Below are 17,487 nucleotides of genomic sequence, written 5' to 3'. Positions count from 1 at the left end.
GAGAGAAAAAGGAAAGATGACACATAAATTAGCAGAAAATAAATACAGTAAATCAACGTAACATTGTAAACGGTGTGACTTCTTTCAAAACATTTTATTAATGTCATGTCCAGTCACGACAACTTTGGAAACCCATTCCTGCTACTAAGACTTTTTTTTTTTAAATGTTAGTCACAATCAGTGGAAATGTTCCAGAGAAGATATAAAGATGAAAAGTAAAATCTGATCAGTTGAAGTCGAAATCATTGCACAAAATGTCAAAATAACATTAAAAAGTCAAAGCTATAAAATTAAAGTTAATAGGACAAATCATCATAAATATTGAGATACAAAATAAAAGCTGTTACACTCAAAAGAATGATAGAAAGTTAAAATGATTACTAGTGCAGTCAAATGATTTTTGGATCAGATTAATCACGGGGTTTATGTGGATTGACTTCGATTAATCTCAATTTACTATAATTAATTTTTAATCTGTATCAATCGTGTTTCATTTTGCGCGAGTTTATTCAACACTTTTAAAGGTTCATGTTCGAATTCCAGACTAATACATGCTTCTCGTTAATGTGGTACTTTAAACTGGAAGTGCTTCGGTGCAAAGAAAACTCCTTCCTGCAGAATGTGCATATTACTGGATGTCAGTCGACTGTTCCATCTTGGGGTTTTTTTGTATTCAAATTTCCCACCGATGGGGCCAACGTGCTGTTTAGTAGGGCCCGACCGATACAGATTTTTTGAGGCCGATCCCAATATTTGTCAGAAAACAATTCTGATAACAGATTAATCAGTCAATTAATTTAGAAAATATATAATAAATACATTAACTTCTTTTTTGGTCCTTTAACGCTTAGAATAACAAAGATATGAATTACAGGCAGAATATTTTACTGTTTTACAATACTTTGTCCTTTAGTATTTGTTTAACTTTACAACAGAGAGGAATTTTCAAGTACAAAAACATGTAACAAAGCATTAAACCTCTGGGAAATTATATAACCTTAAAAAAAGAATCAACCTATAAATGAGTTATGAAATACATCTTGTCTTGTACTTCTTGTTGGTGCAAATCAGAGGTAGGTTATATAAATATATACTGTATATAAGCAACATAATAAGTGAAGTTACTGTAAAACATTATTTGTGCAGCCCTCTTGATGCCCTTTAAGATTCAATCACATTTTCTCTACTCCTTTATTTGCTTTGCCATGAAGTCAGGACTCATATGAACCAAAACAAAGACCAGAGACGACTTTCTCAGATGTCTAAACATGTCATTTCTGTAAGAGTTTCATTTTAAAAAATATATAATGGTCACAAATAGTCTGACACTAATGTTCCTCCATAACAACACACACAGTGACTTGCTGTTACAGCTTGGGTCATATTATAGTATTTTCTGTCTGTCTTTTAGCTGACAAAAAAAATAAACATGTCCGCCAGTACAGTAAACACACAAAATGTCCTCAAAGTAGGGGGTCTCAGTTTAAACAATGTTGCTGCAACCCATGTAAACCCCAGTTATTTTTTGGGCAACTGGTTGCTGTTTATGCATAAAGTCCTTTTGACAGTCACGTCATACTATTCAGTCAGGAAAAATGATGCCAGTTTAGATCATTCTCCTTCTAAATTTGTACAACTGCAATGCTAAAAACAGCAATAACCAACCTTGGCAATTTGTGTTAACACTCCCAAACCAGAATATAAGGAGGTTTTCCTGTTCACTCCCCTCTGACAACACTGTATGAATGAGACTCAATGCCTGGTGAGACAATTAAATCCCGGAATTGTATTTTCTTATCCTAGCAAACGCATAACAGGAGAATCTGAGCCAGTAATTATAAATAGCAATTCTCATTTAGTGAAGCTTTTCATACATTTAACAATAGGTCAGGGCTAAAGAAGAGATTTCATTTTTTTCTCCCAAAACAATGAGATTATTTCCAAAAGCAAGGTGTTGTCATTATTTCACGATAAATAAACGTCAGTGAATTTCTGTTTACTGCTCAGGACAAATAATCCAGAAATGTCAAACTGTACACAAATTTTAACATTCATTTAAAATTTCAAATAATTATTGTTAACTTAATCATCATTGAGATAAGCGCCACAATTAATTCTGCCACATATTTTAGCTGATTTTACCTACTGAACAGCCCTTCACTACTGTAGCTAGAGTGGCTTGCATTGGCACCCACATTGCACTGTATGACCAGTTCCATTCAAATAAATAAGGGGCATGGTTTCAGATGGCAACCAAGATGATTGCATATGTGCCCTTTCTTTTAGTGTGCAAGTAAAAATTTCATATGATCGCAATGCTGGAAGTGCAATACGGTCATTTGAGGTTGAAACAGTGCTTTTTCTTCCTTACTGGCTCACAATAAACAATCCATTTTAGTGCTATCAAACTCCGATGATGAAGCAATCTATAGCTAATTATTTAATCCCTTGATGTCTGAATTTGTTTACAATTATATTTAAAAAAATTTATTTGTGTTTTTGCGTTCAAGCTGATGCTAAACTAAGTGGAGATTTATCTTTTACACATACAACAGATATATAATGATAATAACGGATATGCAATAATTTAGGTCCCACTCCAACCGGTCCTACAACAAACCAGTGCGTGTAAAAGGTTCCTAGGTATGTATTGAATAGGCACAAACCAGCATTGGGGCAATACATACACTGTCCTGGCTGCAGTCTGAATGAAAGCAGTACGATGTGAATTTGCGACGATCGGTGTGAAGGGGTTAAAAAAAAAAAAAAAAACAGGAGAGTCAGGAGAAGGCTGGTGGAGATGGACAGGTCTCAAATCAGACACTTCTGATGAGGAGAGTGCAGGTACAGGCAGAGATATTACAACGGAGACAGTTAAGGAGATAAACTAGCCCACTACGTTAATTGCAAATGGCTAATGCGGTGCTAGGGTTGAATAATCATTATTCTGAGCCAGGGAGGGAGCACATTTGGGTTTGTTTAGGCAACCAAGTGTTGAGTTTTTGTTATGAAGAAGAAGTATGCATTAGGTGCACTCACAGCATTTTACACGTGATGCATTTAGCTAAAACATCCTATCAAACAATTTTCATATTGCTATTGATAAAGTGTCTCTAGGTGGTGGAATCGCCCAGGTGTAATTTGACGAACAGATATTTGAAATACAATGAGAGGGAACTGACAAAAGTCAAGAATCCTCGCATTGGAGAAGCTGCAACCACATTTTCCTTCCATTTTTGCTTGAAACTGACAAAGCAAATAATCATTCATCAAATTAATTCCAGATTCATTCTGACATTATCCAAATAACTTGACATTTCTGCTTCCAAAGTGATTTCTAGCAACTTCCCGTGCATTCTAGTAAATTCTAGTAAGTTGTCCCAGCATGGCAATCGGCAGCATTTTGACAGTCCTAATTAATATGCTTTGTTACTGGTCCAACTTCAATTAAAACTTATTTTGCCATGGTGCATTTTGTCCATTAAGCGCTTTTATTGGCATTGGCATCTAAGCGTAAGTCTAAATGTTCATTAGCTCATAGCTACTACACTCACAAAGCAGCAGCAGCAGCTTAAAATGACTATCTAAGCCCCACTGTAGTCAACAAAAGATCATAAACTCTGACTTGACAGTGATTTCTTATTATCATGACCTTTCTCTGCAACCTGATTGGTCTACCAGGACTGCAGAGCAACTTTAGATGAAACTATATATACACATATAAACTAGTTTGCTCAACCATTACACTAACAGTCTCAATACACAAAGCAAAGAAAAACAAACACAGCACAAGTCGAGCAATCCACAAACACAGCTTAGCCGAGCCCCCAGACTCCAATTTGAGGCTATCTGTCCATTTAACCACAGGAAGAGATATGGTCCACTGCAGTAAACAAAACGGGAGGCAACACCAACAGACTGAATCACACTCTGCTGAGTTAATGCAACGCACAAGGCAGTCCTCATCTTCCACATGACTGGATGTGGAGCAGAGGGACTTTCTGCAACCACACAGATTACAGCACCTCTGCGACCACACAAACACATCCTGCCTGAGGAATGCCGGTCTGTCAAGTCCGTGTGACTTAAATCACTTGTGAGCACACTGCTGTACACTTACTTATACATTACATTTTGGATTTTATACCACTAAACTTCTCTTTATGATGCCAGATAAAATGTTACTTCAGTTACAGTTTTTGTGGTCTTCAGTGGAGCAAACTAGGAAATGTTTTTAGCATTTTAACTTTAACGTATGTGGTATTGTGAGTTGAGTTCCAAAAAAATCACACAAAGGAAATGTTACTATGGCCCAATCGATTTATCATCCGGCCGATTAAATCGGCCAATTGTGGCCCTTTTCAAAATAATCATCATCGGCTGGAGTTTTGCCGATTAAACGCCAATAAATTCTTAATTTTTCATAACAGAGTAAACGCTGTTAAGTGTCAGAGTCATGTAGAATGATGTCCTTGTCCTTTGTCCAATACATGGAAATCTGGCTCCATTCAATCCTCATTCCTCACCGCTGTCTTCTCAGTAACATACAGGATTAAGCTACAGCCAGGCAACACTACAGGAGTGGGCTAAGCGGAGTTTGCCGACAGGTAAGTTTATACCGTCAGTGTGAAGTTAACAATGACTCAATATGTCTCCTGTTTCAGTTTAACTCTCTTTGCCATATGTCATGACGAGTGACACATGCTTCGTTCCGTCGGTCACATGCTTTTCATTCACGCTGCATTGCTAAAGTTGTGCTAACCTAGCCTAAGTTACTCCCTGTCTGTTTATGCTAGCAATAACATCACTGTAGTTATGCCAACCTAGCATAGCTTTAGCCAACAGCTTAAAAGCTAGTAAGTAACTGCATAAATAACGTAAGTGTGCGAAGTATTTAAGAGTACAGTACGACTGTTCATCACTCCGTCATCTGTGTGTTGAGGTGTTTCTAAGGAGGAGGAATGTGAATGCAGAGGGGAGGGGGTTTATTCAGTGCAGGCTCAGAAAGTTAAAATGATTAACATTACTGTCTGCCTTCAGCTACCGTCATGATGTCAAGTCACTCTTAGTTTTACTTTGTCAGAAAATACTATAACGTGGCAGGCTGTAACAGCAACCTACTGTGTGTGTTGTTTCGGAGTAACATTAGCGTCAGACTATTTGTGACCATTATATATTTAAAACGCAACTCTGTCAAAGATGACATGTTTTGACATCTGAGAAAGGTATCTGGTTTTAATTTTGGTTCATATGAGTCATGACTTCATGGCAAAGAAATAATGCAGTAGAGAAAATGTAATTTAACGTTAAAGGGCATCAGAGGGATGCATAATATTTTGCCAGTAACTTCACCTGTACTATAACCCACTCAAACTTGCAGCAACAAGAAGTACAAGACAAGATGCATTTCAGAACTCATTTATAGATTGACTCTTTTTTTAAGGTTATACAATTTCCCAGAGGTTGAATGCTTTGGTGCATGTTTTTGTCCTAGAAAATTCCTCTCTGTTGTAAAGTTAAGGCCAAAGTATTGTTAAACAGTAAAATGTTCTGCCCGTAATTTATATCTTTGTTGTCATGGCTCTAAATCGGTAGTCCTACGTCGCACAGTGAGACAGGTGCAAAGACCACAGCTTGTCATGGTCTTGCGACCAAAGACAAGCTGCGATAAAATTCTAACAGTGTCAGAAAATTGGGGGGATCGTCTCACAGTGTGACTGCTGCTGCCACAGCACTTAGTTTATGTTATTAAATACATAAAAATTAAATCCGTTCATGTTTTGCTAGGTTCCCTGTTAATGTAGGTACTCCGTTTATGCTTCGGTTGTCTGGTTTTCATGGATGGACGGCACACGCTTATTGCGCATTCACGTCAACTCGTGTACATGGTAAGCTGCAATTCAGCTTGTGTTTTTATTCGACAGTCTGCACACAGCAAACTTCACGTCGTGGCCAAAGATTATTAGATTCATGTCGTACAGTATAGCAAGCTGTGAACTTATAAGATTGTTAAAATAGCACAGTGTGTAGAGGCCTTTAGACCTACATATGTGAAAAATTGCCTATATGACTTGCAGTCTTGTGTTAACACACCATCTTTCAGGCAAACAAATAGTATAACCAGAGTAGAATCTCTTTCATAGAGGAGAAAAAGTGAAATTCTTTATACTAACTGTACCGTACAGGCATACAAGTCTACCTGCAAAGTAGACTCAAGTAAAAGATTTGCTTAAGGTGCTTTTTTGGAGATTGTCAGTAGCTCTTCTATGTATTTGTACAAAGGCAGGCCATGACTTGAACTCTGACAGCCAGTTCTGTAGTAGTTGGACATTTTTAACCACAGAGTCTGGCCACTGCATCTGAATGAGTGCAGTGAGTGATAGGTGTTGGCCTGTGAAATACCAGCTGTGGGCCATGTGGACAAAGTCTTTTTGGTTTGTTCCTCAGAGGAAATGCCTTTCTAAATACATTAAACATGGCCAAAAGCAGTCAGTATACAAGTGGTTTGTGTGTGGCAGGAGAAAACTTCCTGTCAACTCACTGCAGTCAGACAGCAGCAGGATTCCAGCCTAAATAGTTCTTTTGAATTATGAAGTGGCCCAAAGGGCAAAACAGACTTTTCTTGAGAAATGAAAGTGAAGAAAAGGCTTCTAACAATGAAGGAACCTGGACTATTCAAGGTCAGATTGTGTAAGGGCCTTCACTCAGGGTTTACCCTTGAGTTTTTGCCTGAGACTGGAGAATTACTTTGTTCATCTATTCCTGGCCACAGGCCCAGGATCAGCTACTGTGCCTGAACAGTGATATTCATCCTGGCTTATCATAAGCTTTGCTAGACAAAATATGAGCAGTGCATGTGCTTTTAAGTGTGCATTCAGCTTACACTCACTGCTAGCTGGTAATGGACCACATGAGTTTTTAAGAAGCCAACAGTTTTTTCACACTAAAGCAAGACACTGACTGGCCTGTATGTGTCTCTTTTGCTACCTTTGTATTGATGTAGGTCAGCAGGTCTTATAGTGATTCGCGGTCAAATGACATCAGATTACGCATCAGTGCAACATGATGCTCATACTTCCATTTCTGGTGTCACACACACAACATTCATGGAGACTCAATGATGTAGAATTAATTATGCCACATTTTCCTTGAATTCCAAACTAATCAGAACATACATCATTGAATAATAAAACATCTACCACGCATTTAAAGACAGTAACACTGTGTCAGGCAGCAGCCACCCTAACCCCACTGCTAGAATCCTTCTTTTGTCCTGCTAGGAATGCAAAAATAGCTCAAAAAGCTAAGAGCTATAGCCAAAAGCGCATCAACTAAGTGATGTGCTGTCAAGCAGATGATGAGACTACAGCAAGAGTCAAAAGCCTGTACTTGAGGAGGGTGAAATACAACCAAAAGAAGAGAGGACAATGGCTGTCCTGCAGCACTTCCTGGTGTGGTAGCAGAAATTGATAGCAGCAGTGTTCATCTGTAGCATTTTCTTTACAATACTGAAGACATAACAAGAGCACTCACACAACAATTTAACTGCACATGGCACATGACAGCAAATGTAATCTGTACAGTGCATCTATTTTCTGAGGTAAAAAATAACAGTCCCAGAAGTTGAGACGATATCTCACCCCAGATTTAACTCAAGAAATCCAATCAAAAGCTACAGGAAGTAGCAGTAATTTTAGCTGTGTGGTACAAGTGAGAAAACAAGAACTCACTTTAATATCATAGATAATTGCAAAGTCAGCACCCAGCCATCATGCACAGATGCAGAAAGCGTGTGAAAACCGGGTGTAAACGGGTGCGAGTGTGACAGCGCCTAAAAGCAGCACTATGCAAGATGTCAAATATAGCCTATCTTGACAACATAGCAGAAGCATTGCTACTTTTTCTAATCTTTCTTTTTTATTTGCTTCCCAATGCCACACGATTAATGCACGGTTTCTCATAACAGGCCAGTTGGAAATTTGATACATGCTATAATTCTGTTTTATGTGCAACTTAGTTTTGAGCACTGAGCAAAAGGGTTTGTGAACCTCATTGTAAAAGTGAGGAAAACATTTCGGAGACAAAACAGCAGGTCCAGCTGCCTTTGACTCACTGCTTCTAAACAGAATTGACAAATTACACAGATATGAGTAATAGACAATTTTCTCTCTCGGGGACAGCTTCTTCTTCTTCCTTGTTGCAGACACTGACCACAACATTTCCATTTACGAGGGACTTAATCCCTTTATTTGACTGAATGATACACAGATAAAAAAAATTTGTCTGTCTCTTACGATCTACCGGCAATGTCTTTATAAATTTAACCATATCTCAAAGTGGACACAAACCACACTGCCAGGTTACTTTCTGACAGATTGCCCTGAATGTTCGACAGGTTTTTAATCCACAAACAGCAAATAAAAAGCTAACTGTCTCTGATGTGGGTGCAAAGAGAAAAGTACGACATGATGCTGTAAAGTCGGGACAAAAAGAGACACACTCAAGGTGAGGTAGGTTTTTGGGAGTGGTGGTTGAGGATTCCTGACATATTTGTTGCAGCTGAGACATGGGTGAGAAAGGGAGAGAAGTTAAAAGGAGCCATTCCACTTTGGCTAACTACAAGGAATATTTAGCACAGCAAGGTATACAGTCTCTTTGCAACATTACTTACTGAAAGCAGATAAAAGAAATTTACTCACTTTGATTGCAAAAACTTGCAAGATATGCTAAATCAGAGGATGATGCAATACTTTTTAGATGGATTATACAACAAATTCAGTTAGGCTGAATAATTGATCCATTTTTTTCTGCATATGCTACTTGTATGCTGTACAACTTTTATCTCATATTTAAATACTGTTTTATAGACGGGGAAAAAGAAACAATTTCTTTTTTTCTCAGGGGACCAACAGAAAATTATTTGGAAGTCTAAATGATTGCTGGTCTGGTCATTTTGTACTCATTTAATGAATTAAATCTCACTTATTAATTTCTTACTAATTATGATAGCATAAAGGTCTGGCAAAAACTTCTGCTTTTTACTCTCATCCACCCTAAACCCAGATGAAATGCTGAGAAGCTATTAGTATATTTAGAAATCGAAACTGCCCAAGGCTATTTGTTACAACTTCCCCAGCTTGTAAATAGTTTTCATTAGCTGAATTCCCACAACCTAAATTTTATTGTCGATGAATATTATGGCACAAATAGCATTAAACGTGAACAATTAATCCTGTTGACCATAATCGGCCAGCTCTAGCAAAATAATTTGTAAAATGTAATGTAAAAAACCTTTACCTCAGGCAAGATGAGACACCTCCACTATGAAACGCTGTTCAAACACCTGAGGTACTACACTAAAGAACACTTTTTTGTGTTCTTTTTGGGTGGGAAATTGGCCGTTTCTACAGACCTGCATCTGCACCAAACCTTTTCGAACAATGTCTTGTTTTATACATGTGAAAAAAAAACTACAATGATTTTGAAAATGTTTTGGTCCTTAAATTGGGGACTAAATTTACTGAAACACACAAACAGGATTATTATGGTCTGTGTGCAGTTCTGAATGTCTACTTGTGTGTACATTGTGTCTTCGGCATACCTCCATCATGTCCAGCCTTGCTTCGAGTTGTGCTCTTCATATCAGAAACTATGTATCTTCCTTTCCCCTCCCCTCACTTACTCAACTCACACAGTAAAACAAGTGTATTCAAGTTGACAGTTTCAGTCTGACCCCACATATTATCAAACCCTATTTTGTTAAGGTTATTAATTCCTATCATCACTTTGCTTTAAAATATGGCAATCAAACTCCTACAAGCAAGGCACAGCATATTTCCATCAAGCTTCCTGCTTGTGTGCCAGGTCTTTGGTTCAGCAGATGGGAGAAGAACTTCCAAGTTTTTGTTTGTACAATGCTTCCAGGTAAAGACTTTGTACAATGTAGATATTATACAAGCCAATGACAGACAGGAGGATGTTACAGGGAAAAAGCGAGAGGGCGGAAAGGAAGGAAACGGGGGAAAGGAGGGGGGTACACAAGGCCACGCAAGCGAGCTGACTGCCAGGCAGACTGTCTAAAATCTGCTCTCCGTGCTTCTTCCAGTCATCACACACAATCAGTAAAGAGGAAACTCATAACTGCATTCCTTCCCACTGATCTGAGAGGTCGTTGATATGAAGGGCAAAGTGCTACCAAGAGAAATCCAGTGCGCAGGAGAAAGAGAAGGTTATTGCTTTTCTAAATGAAACTCTCCTGTTCACCTTTATGTACCCACAGCACAGTGTGTAGATAATAGCTCAGCATATGTGTACTTTTTCCTACCAACGCCCTGCCACACATTACACACCTGGAAGCTAAGCTTGGGCAAGTAGACAATCAAACAAGCATTCAACAGTGTCTATCACCATTATTTACGTTTGTAAACCTGTCCAACTTCGCAAATTACATAACCAATAGCTTGGTGAGCAAACAAAAGAGCCGTGGCCAGTGAGCAAACAACAGTGGTCAAATGTGAAAGACCAAAAATATCATGAAAGTCCGACATGGAGAGGAGATCGGTGTGGCTGCATACCACTGTTGCAATAGCAGCCGATACTAACTGATCAGACAGCGGATGGAGGACACTAAGACTAAATAAACAAGCTACAGGGCAAGTTGCTTTATGGCGTAACTCAAGTGTACACAAACTGTAGCTCTACCAAAATTCCAAACTCTAGATTGGATGCATGGCTGAACAATCTGGGAAAAATATAAAGTGTGATTTTGCTGACCTATACGGTAGGGCTGAGCGATATGGCCTCAAAAAAAATCTCTGATTTTTTTCACAAAAAATCCCAATTTACGATTTATCCGATTTTTGTTTTTTAACCCCCTACCTAATCTTTGCATGCTGAAGCCCAGTCTACTTTATGCAAATGAGCTGCAGCCCTCTCCAGGTAAACACACCGGATTGCAGCTGGAAATGCCCCGCATGTGGCATGCTGGTCCAGTTGCGGTGCGTTTCCCGATGCGATCCGGTGTGTTTACCTGGAGAGGGCTGCAGCTCATTTGCATAAAGTAGACTGACTTCTACTTTATTTAAATTGGATGCGGCATGTGGAGATTCCACGCATCATGAAACTGTCCACAAACTTCTAAACTATGCGTCGGTGACCTAAAACGAGGACAGATTCAGCTGCTGCACAGACTATTTCGCACCTCAAATGCTTTCAGAAATACTTTTCGGTGACGTGTTCTTGAAATAAAAGGGAAAATTTGCGGCCAAGCCGCTGTGTTTATCCTACACATCTGCCGGACTGTCCAGCTGAAAGCTCGGTCACGTGACCACGTAGCGGCCTGCTGTTGCTCAGTGCTGTCATGTGACCATGTTGTGGTCCGCTAGTGACCACCCACCGTCTGTGTGATTTTCAGATGTGGTGCGTTGCCGTGCGGGAAAATTGCATCTAGTGGACCCGAGCCTTTAGATCTGCACCGCTCGCCGCCATGTTGTTTGTGTATCAAGCGCGGGGGGGGAAGGGGGCGTGCACTCTGAACTACAGGAGCCCAGCGGGAAGGCGTTGGTGGCGGATGTTGATGAAAAATCGATTTTCATTAAAACAAATCGACATGAAGTACAAAGTCGAATTAATCCATAAAATCGATTTATCGCCCAGCCCTACTATACGGCAAGCTTCAGTTTAATATCTACAGTGTAATATATTTTAAATGTGTAAGGCATTACTTATAGACACCATCAGAAACACGACAAAGCATGAATTTGACAGCTGAACAGTCCAAATCCTGGATCAGATACATGGCATAATGCACTTCCTAAATTGCAACCATTGCATAGTTTCAGGTCCAATATGAGACCAATTAAATGTTCAGCCTTAGTTGGAAGCGGACATTTAAAGTCTAAAAGCCATCTGTTAGGGTGTCCAAAAGTCAGGATATTCAGAGTCTTCTCAGGCTATTTCATTTACATGACGCCTACTCTTGCACAGAATAAGACATACCACTGTGCCACTCATAATTTTATTAAGTTAGCTTTCCTGAGTGAAGCTGTAATGCCAGAAACTGACAACGTAAAATAAATGCATCTACTAATTTTTTTTTAAATTTGCCATGCTAGAGATGTCTTAGAATACTTTATTTCTAGGTTATATCATGGGGTCAGCAGTTAGACTGGCCCATACAGGTCAGAGATACTGAATGTAGCCGCAGCAATATTTAGTTAGAGATGGTAAGTTTAAAAGTGACAATAACAGTCAAAGAAAATCCATCAAATAATCAATAATTTACCCCTAACTATGCAGGCCAACACTGATATTGATATTTGGGAGTCAAAGAAAAATTAAACAGACACACTGGCTGATATGATTTTTTTTTTAAGAATCATAAATATATCAACTTTACAGCTCACTCTGACAGACAAACTGCAGGAGTGTTTGTAGCATGTCTGTGCAGCTGTGCTTATTATTTATCAGTTCATAAGTACATTAATATTAACATCACTGCTTCAAGACAGTATCAGCAGATACACTGGCCTGGAAAAATTACCACTCTAACTCTTGTGTACAGCAATGATTGTTGTAGGCTTAATGTGTTTGCGACTGACAAGGAAGTTCGAGTGAAGTGGGTGTAAAAGTGCAAAGATGTGGTGAAAAGTCTGGCTAATGTGTTCCGCATTACCTCATGACCACGCCAGAGTTTTTTTCTAGGTTTTCAAATTGTTATAATCTACTCTGGTATTTTACACAGTTGAAAGAAAGAGGGTAAGATAACTGTGGTGACAAGTTCTGTCTGTTTCACATTGGGGGAACAAGAAAAAAAGATGTTTTCAAGTTGCTGCGGTGTACAAGCCAGTATCCATGACCTCTTATTTATTAGTTTAGTTATGTGATATTAAATCTTTTTCCCATAAATGTGGAAAATTACACAATAAAACAACCAAAAAACAACAAAACTATAACTGCAGATACCTATAATGCTTAATAACCATATCCTTTTTTGGCATATTGTTGAAAATAATTACACTTTACTCACCAGACAAACCAGGCTTGATAAACTGACCTTCAATAGTTACTTTTACACCAGGGTGGGAAATCAACACTAACCACAGGTTGGTAAATAATGGCTGAAACCAGGTGAGGTTGAGGTTAATATTCAATCACACATTGTGGCACAAGTCCAGCCTTTGTTTCAGTGGTTCAGTGGACTCTTACAGTGAAGACAGCAAGCTAAATAGAAAAGCAACTGCAGTATCCTGGTGGCCCAGTTGTCAATGTAATTACAATTCGCCTTGTTTAGCTCATGCCTATCTGGAGACCTTCATTTCTTGCCTTCTCAGCTCTTCTTTTCCACTCATTTCCTTATATTATCTACTATCAAAAATCGAATCAAATGCCTTTATTGTCACTGGACATACGTACAACGATATTTTGAGTGCATCTCCTTCATGGGAAAAAACGATAACAGGTAAAGATAAAATATATAAATAAAAAAATATACTATGCAAAATATATATTATATATGTATGAAAATAAATAGATAAACAACCTATAAATAAATATTGCACAAACCCACCCAAAACTGCACTGCCCATGCTAAATGTACAGGTTCAAGAGTTATTGCACTGGGATTTATTGCACTGGTTCAGCTGCTTTATGGCAAAATAAAGGCAAAAAATGCACCAAAAACACAACATTAAAGAACGGCTGCTGGCAGAGAGGTGTGGACCACACCTAGGACCACCCTTTCCAACCATGCAATACAAAATACATACAAAATCCAATTTGTGGAAGTTAGTCAATCAACCAGTGGCTGGTTGCATGTAGCCTGAGCTGAGTTAAGGGAAAGCAAATGCTGAATGTTGAGGGGCTCACACACACAGCTTGGACATGTTCAAACACAGCTGAGATATCCTGAGCAATGAGCTACCTGATGAAAGGCATACCATAGCTACGTACAATGTATTATCAACCATGTGAACCTAATCCACTATAAATGAACAGTAGTTCAGAAGACAGTGTTGGTGGGTTCTTCCTGTGGAGTGGTTTCTTTTAGCTGGGTTTACATTTATAACGACTCTCCAGATTGTTGTGTGACAATCTTCTGTTCTGTACATTCTCTTCATAATTTAATTTAATTCAGCTTCATGAGACACACAAGATTCTAGCAGTTTGGTTCAAGCAAAGCAGTTTTGTTTGCATGCATTTCTGAGACTTAGAATGCCTAAAGCACAATCTGCAACAGCTGAACGCTTAGCAAGGCTGAACTTAAACCTGTTTTACAACATAGCAAACGTCTTGAACAAGTCCTGCTGCACTCAACCACACAAACCACAGTCTGCACATCAACCCAGAAGCAGTATGCAGGTTTCATGATACAGTACAGAAGTTTTGTCATACATATACAAAGAATGGAGTGTTTCCTCTATGTGCTGACAGCAAGGCAGTATGACCATCAAATCAGCTACACTGATTGTCAAGAAACAACAAGTGATTATCTGCTCTTCTTTGCAAAGCCCTTCATTGAAGATGACAACCATCTTTGATTGGAGCTGTAAAGTTTTTAACTTTGGCCATAGCTATGATGCTTGCAGAGGTCTGACTCCATCGCCTTCAAAATCAGCTCCACATCTCTTTACTCCTCATTACTTGAGTATTTATATTTCCTCTACTTATGAGGAATGGTTTTGTCATACATTGCTGTTATTGAACTTTGCATTTCACTGCTCACACTGAATAAGCATGTGACAAATTAATGCTTTTGACTTTAAACTTATTTAGTCCACTGTACACTTGGGTGGAAACATGCATTTCGGTGGGGGAACTTGCAGCAAGTCTGCCACTGTCATGGAAACAACACAAGCCGCAAAGACACAGTGTGCACACTAAAACAATCGATTCCTTATATCAGCCTTAAATCAAATACCAAATGAAGGAAGTTAACCTTTACTGCCAGAAGTTTCCCGTCTGTGGTGTTATTCCTGTGCACAGAGTGCCAACTTTGAGCACAGGGAGGGAGTTGGGAATTTCGAGCTATTACAGTGGATTTAGCACAGTAATTGGTTTTGCAGAGGCCATGTTGACATCACCTCGGTGGTAGCTCATGTTAACATTAGCGAGAAATGCTGCCAAATCCACGGGATGGAGGTAGTGGCGTTATCCAGTTAACTAGAGGAGCTAACTGGCTAGGCTAACCGTCTAGCATGCTGGCTTGCTAACTTTAACTCCCTGCTGGCAAAAGCTCACGATTTAAGACACGGACATTCGGCTTTAGAGCTTTACCCAGGTTCAACTTGCTTGGTGGGTCGAGTGGAAAATGGAACAAAATGAAATAAAAATGAAATGAAAACAGGAGCGCCACATCATGGAAAACTCACCCATTCCTGTCCTTCGCAACGGCTCGCGACCGAACGTTGGGAATCTCTCGTCCAACAGCCGCTTTGCTAGCTAGCTACTAGCCAGGTAGGCGAGTATTAAACAACCGCAAAGCGCCCCTTGTTTTGTCGATTCACTGCCGAAGAAAACAAGTCAACTGAGCCGTGTATCCATTCGTCCTTGCCCCAGCAGCGGCGGCGGCAGCCTCCCCAGCTCTCCGTCTTGGTGGTGCTTCAAGATTATTGTGCAGGAAGTTAACCAGGAGTCCCCACCTTTCTTGGACTTGCCTCCGCTGCTCTGCTGCTCGGCTGCCTGGATGCCTTGACGCCTGCTGCTGCTGCCACCAAAATACTAAACAGCAGGAAACTTCGCGATGTTTCAGGCAGGACAGTCCCGCGAGAGGAATGTTTAAAGGAATGTTTGCTACTGTCCCAGTCAGCAAAGTAGGGTAACTGCTGCAACAAACTTCCAGCTCCTCCCAGACATTGCGCCATTTGTGGTTGCTTTTTTTTTTTTATTAAACCACCAATCATCAGGCCTTCGGGAGCTGCATGGGAAGCCCCTAATAAAATAAATGGCAATGCAAATGCTATTACTGCTCACACCTGAATAACTAGAATGAATACCCGAGAGAAGATCCTGCAACAGACGTGCAAAATCGTCAAAGGATTTCAAAATGCATCACCAGCATCAATATTTGTAAGTTGAGCACATGAAGTCAAGTTTATGTAAAAGCACACTGAAAAGCCACAAGAGTTGAACCAAAGTGCTGTAGAGTTAAACTAATAAAACACAGTGACAATAAACGACAAAATAGATCAAATTAAAATAATTAAAATTACTACACAATAATAGATGAAGTCAGGCTGTCAGGCTTTATTTAAATCAAACAACCAAGTTGGGTATTAACCAGCTTTTTAAACATTTTTCTGAAGTCTAAACTGTTCTTACATGCATCAGATACTGCAAAGGCTCGATCGCCTCTATTTTTGAGCCAATGAAGTATTTCTGGAACAACCAAAAACAAACACTATTAAGAATGGCCCCAAAGTAGAAACAACAAAAGTGAACACACCTGTGATCACAGTTTAAGCACACCTGTCATTTCCGATCAACCTCATTGCATAAACACAGTTATAAAATCATGTGAATATCATGGCTTTCTCATTTTTGGACGTACATGTGTTTTGTCTATCTGCATGTCTGCATCATGGCTTCATATGGGGGAAAAAATTGCCAGAAGAGTTAAAAAATCTGATTGTGCGACTTCACGGCGATAATAAAGGATACAGGAAGATCAGCGACCAACTAAAAATGTAGTCAAAACACAGTTGCAGCAATAATCAGAAGGTACAGAATGAGTAATAGCACCGCTAATCAGAGCTGCAGTAGTCATCCTTCTAAAATTAGCCACAGAAAGTGTGCTCCTTGCACAATCAACCTCTGAAAAACCGAGGTTGACTCTGCAAGTGCAGGGATATGTTGAAGAAATTTCACTCTTAGCTGCGCGAAGTTTGCTGTAGTGGGGTGTTTATTGGTATTCCGGTATACGGTGGGCTTACCAACACAGAGCATGAGTCTGTGAAAGTAAGCCGACTCAGAGCATTATGAGAGTACCCCTTTTATAGTGATGGTCAGAGAGTGGGTTTGAGGATAGGGAGGGGGCCTTATGTAAATGCAAGGGTCAATAGAGGGTAAGAGAAAACAAAGAGTCAATCAAAGGATCTGGCAAACAGTTGCAAATGGCAAAGGTGTGACACCAAAAGTCAAGGGGGGGTGGAGGGGAGGTGTCTGACAGACAATAACAAATAACAAAGATAAAAGATTTGTGGATAACTGTGGGAAATGGAATGCAGGGGGTGACATGTGACACTAGTAGCAAAAGGTGTGCCGTTTTCTTCATCAGTTACAAATAGAAATCAGAGTTTCTGTGACTGCTAAGACAGCTTGAAGAACACTACTTAACATGAGCAATTATAGACAACATCCAAGTAGAACCCCTTGCTTGCTTTATAGCACTGAACTACAAGATAAAGCTTTGCTAAACTGCCTGAGAAGAAGCCTAATGAATCTTGAAGCACATTCTTTTGTCAGATGACACCAAGATAAACTCCAGGTTAT

At 39.5% G+C, this 17,487-nt stretch overlaps 1 protein-coding gene across 2 annotated transcripts in view; it reads right to left on the bottom strand.

Annotated features, from left to right (window-relative positions):
• cd2ap (CD2-associated protein) overlaps window positions 1–15,788 on the bottom strand; it is a 77,899-nt gene extending 62,111 nt beyond the window's left edge. The window contains exon 1 of one of the 2 annotated variants that reach the window (XM_023278549.3): window positions 15,369–15,788. In XM_023278549.3, coding sequence (XP_023134317.1) covers window positions 15,369–15,372 — 4 coding nt within the window. In that variant the 5' untranslated portion in view covers window positions 15,373–15,788. The remainder of the gene's footprint in view (window positions 1–15,368) is intronic. The other variant, XM_023278550.3, reaches the window with a different exon arrangement.
• Between the last annotated feature and the right edge of the window lie 1,699 nt (window positions 15,789–17,487).

The sequence above is a fragment of the Amphiprion ocellaris genome, chromosome 12, assembly GCF_022539595.1.
Source record: "Amphiprion ocellaris isolate individual 3 ecotype Okinawa chromosome 12, ASM2253959v1, whole genome shotgun sequence".
Taxonomy (NCBI): domain Eukaryota; kingdom Metazoa; phylum Chordata; class Actinopteri; family Pomacentridae; genus Amphiprion; species Amphiprion ocellaris.
The sequence above is the reverse complement of the archived record's forward strand: the minus strand, read 5'-3'. Positions and strand labels throughout refer to the sequence as shown.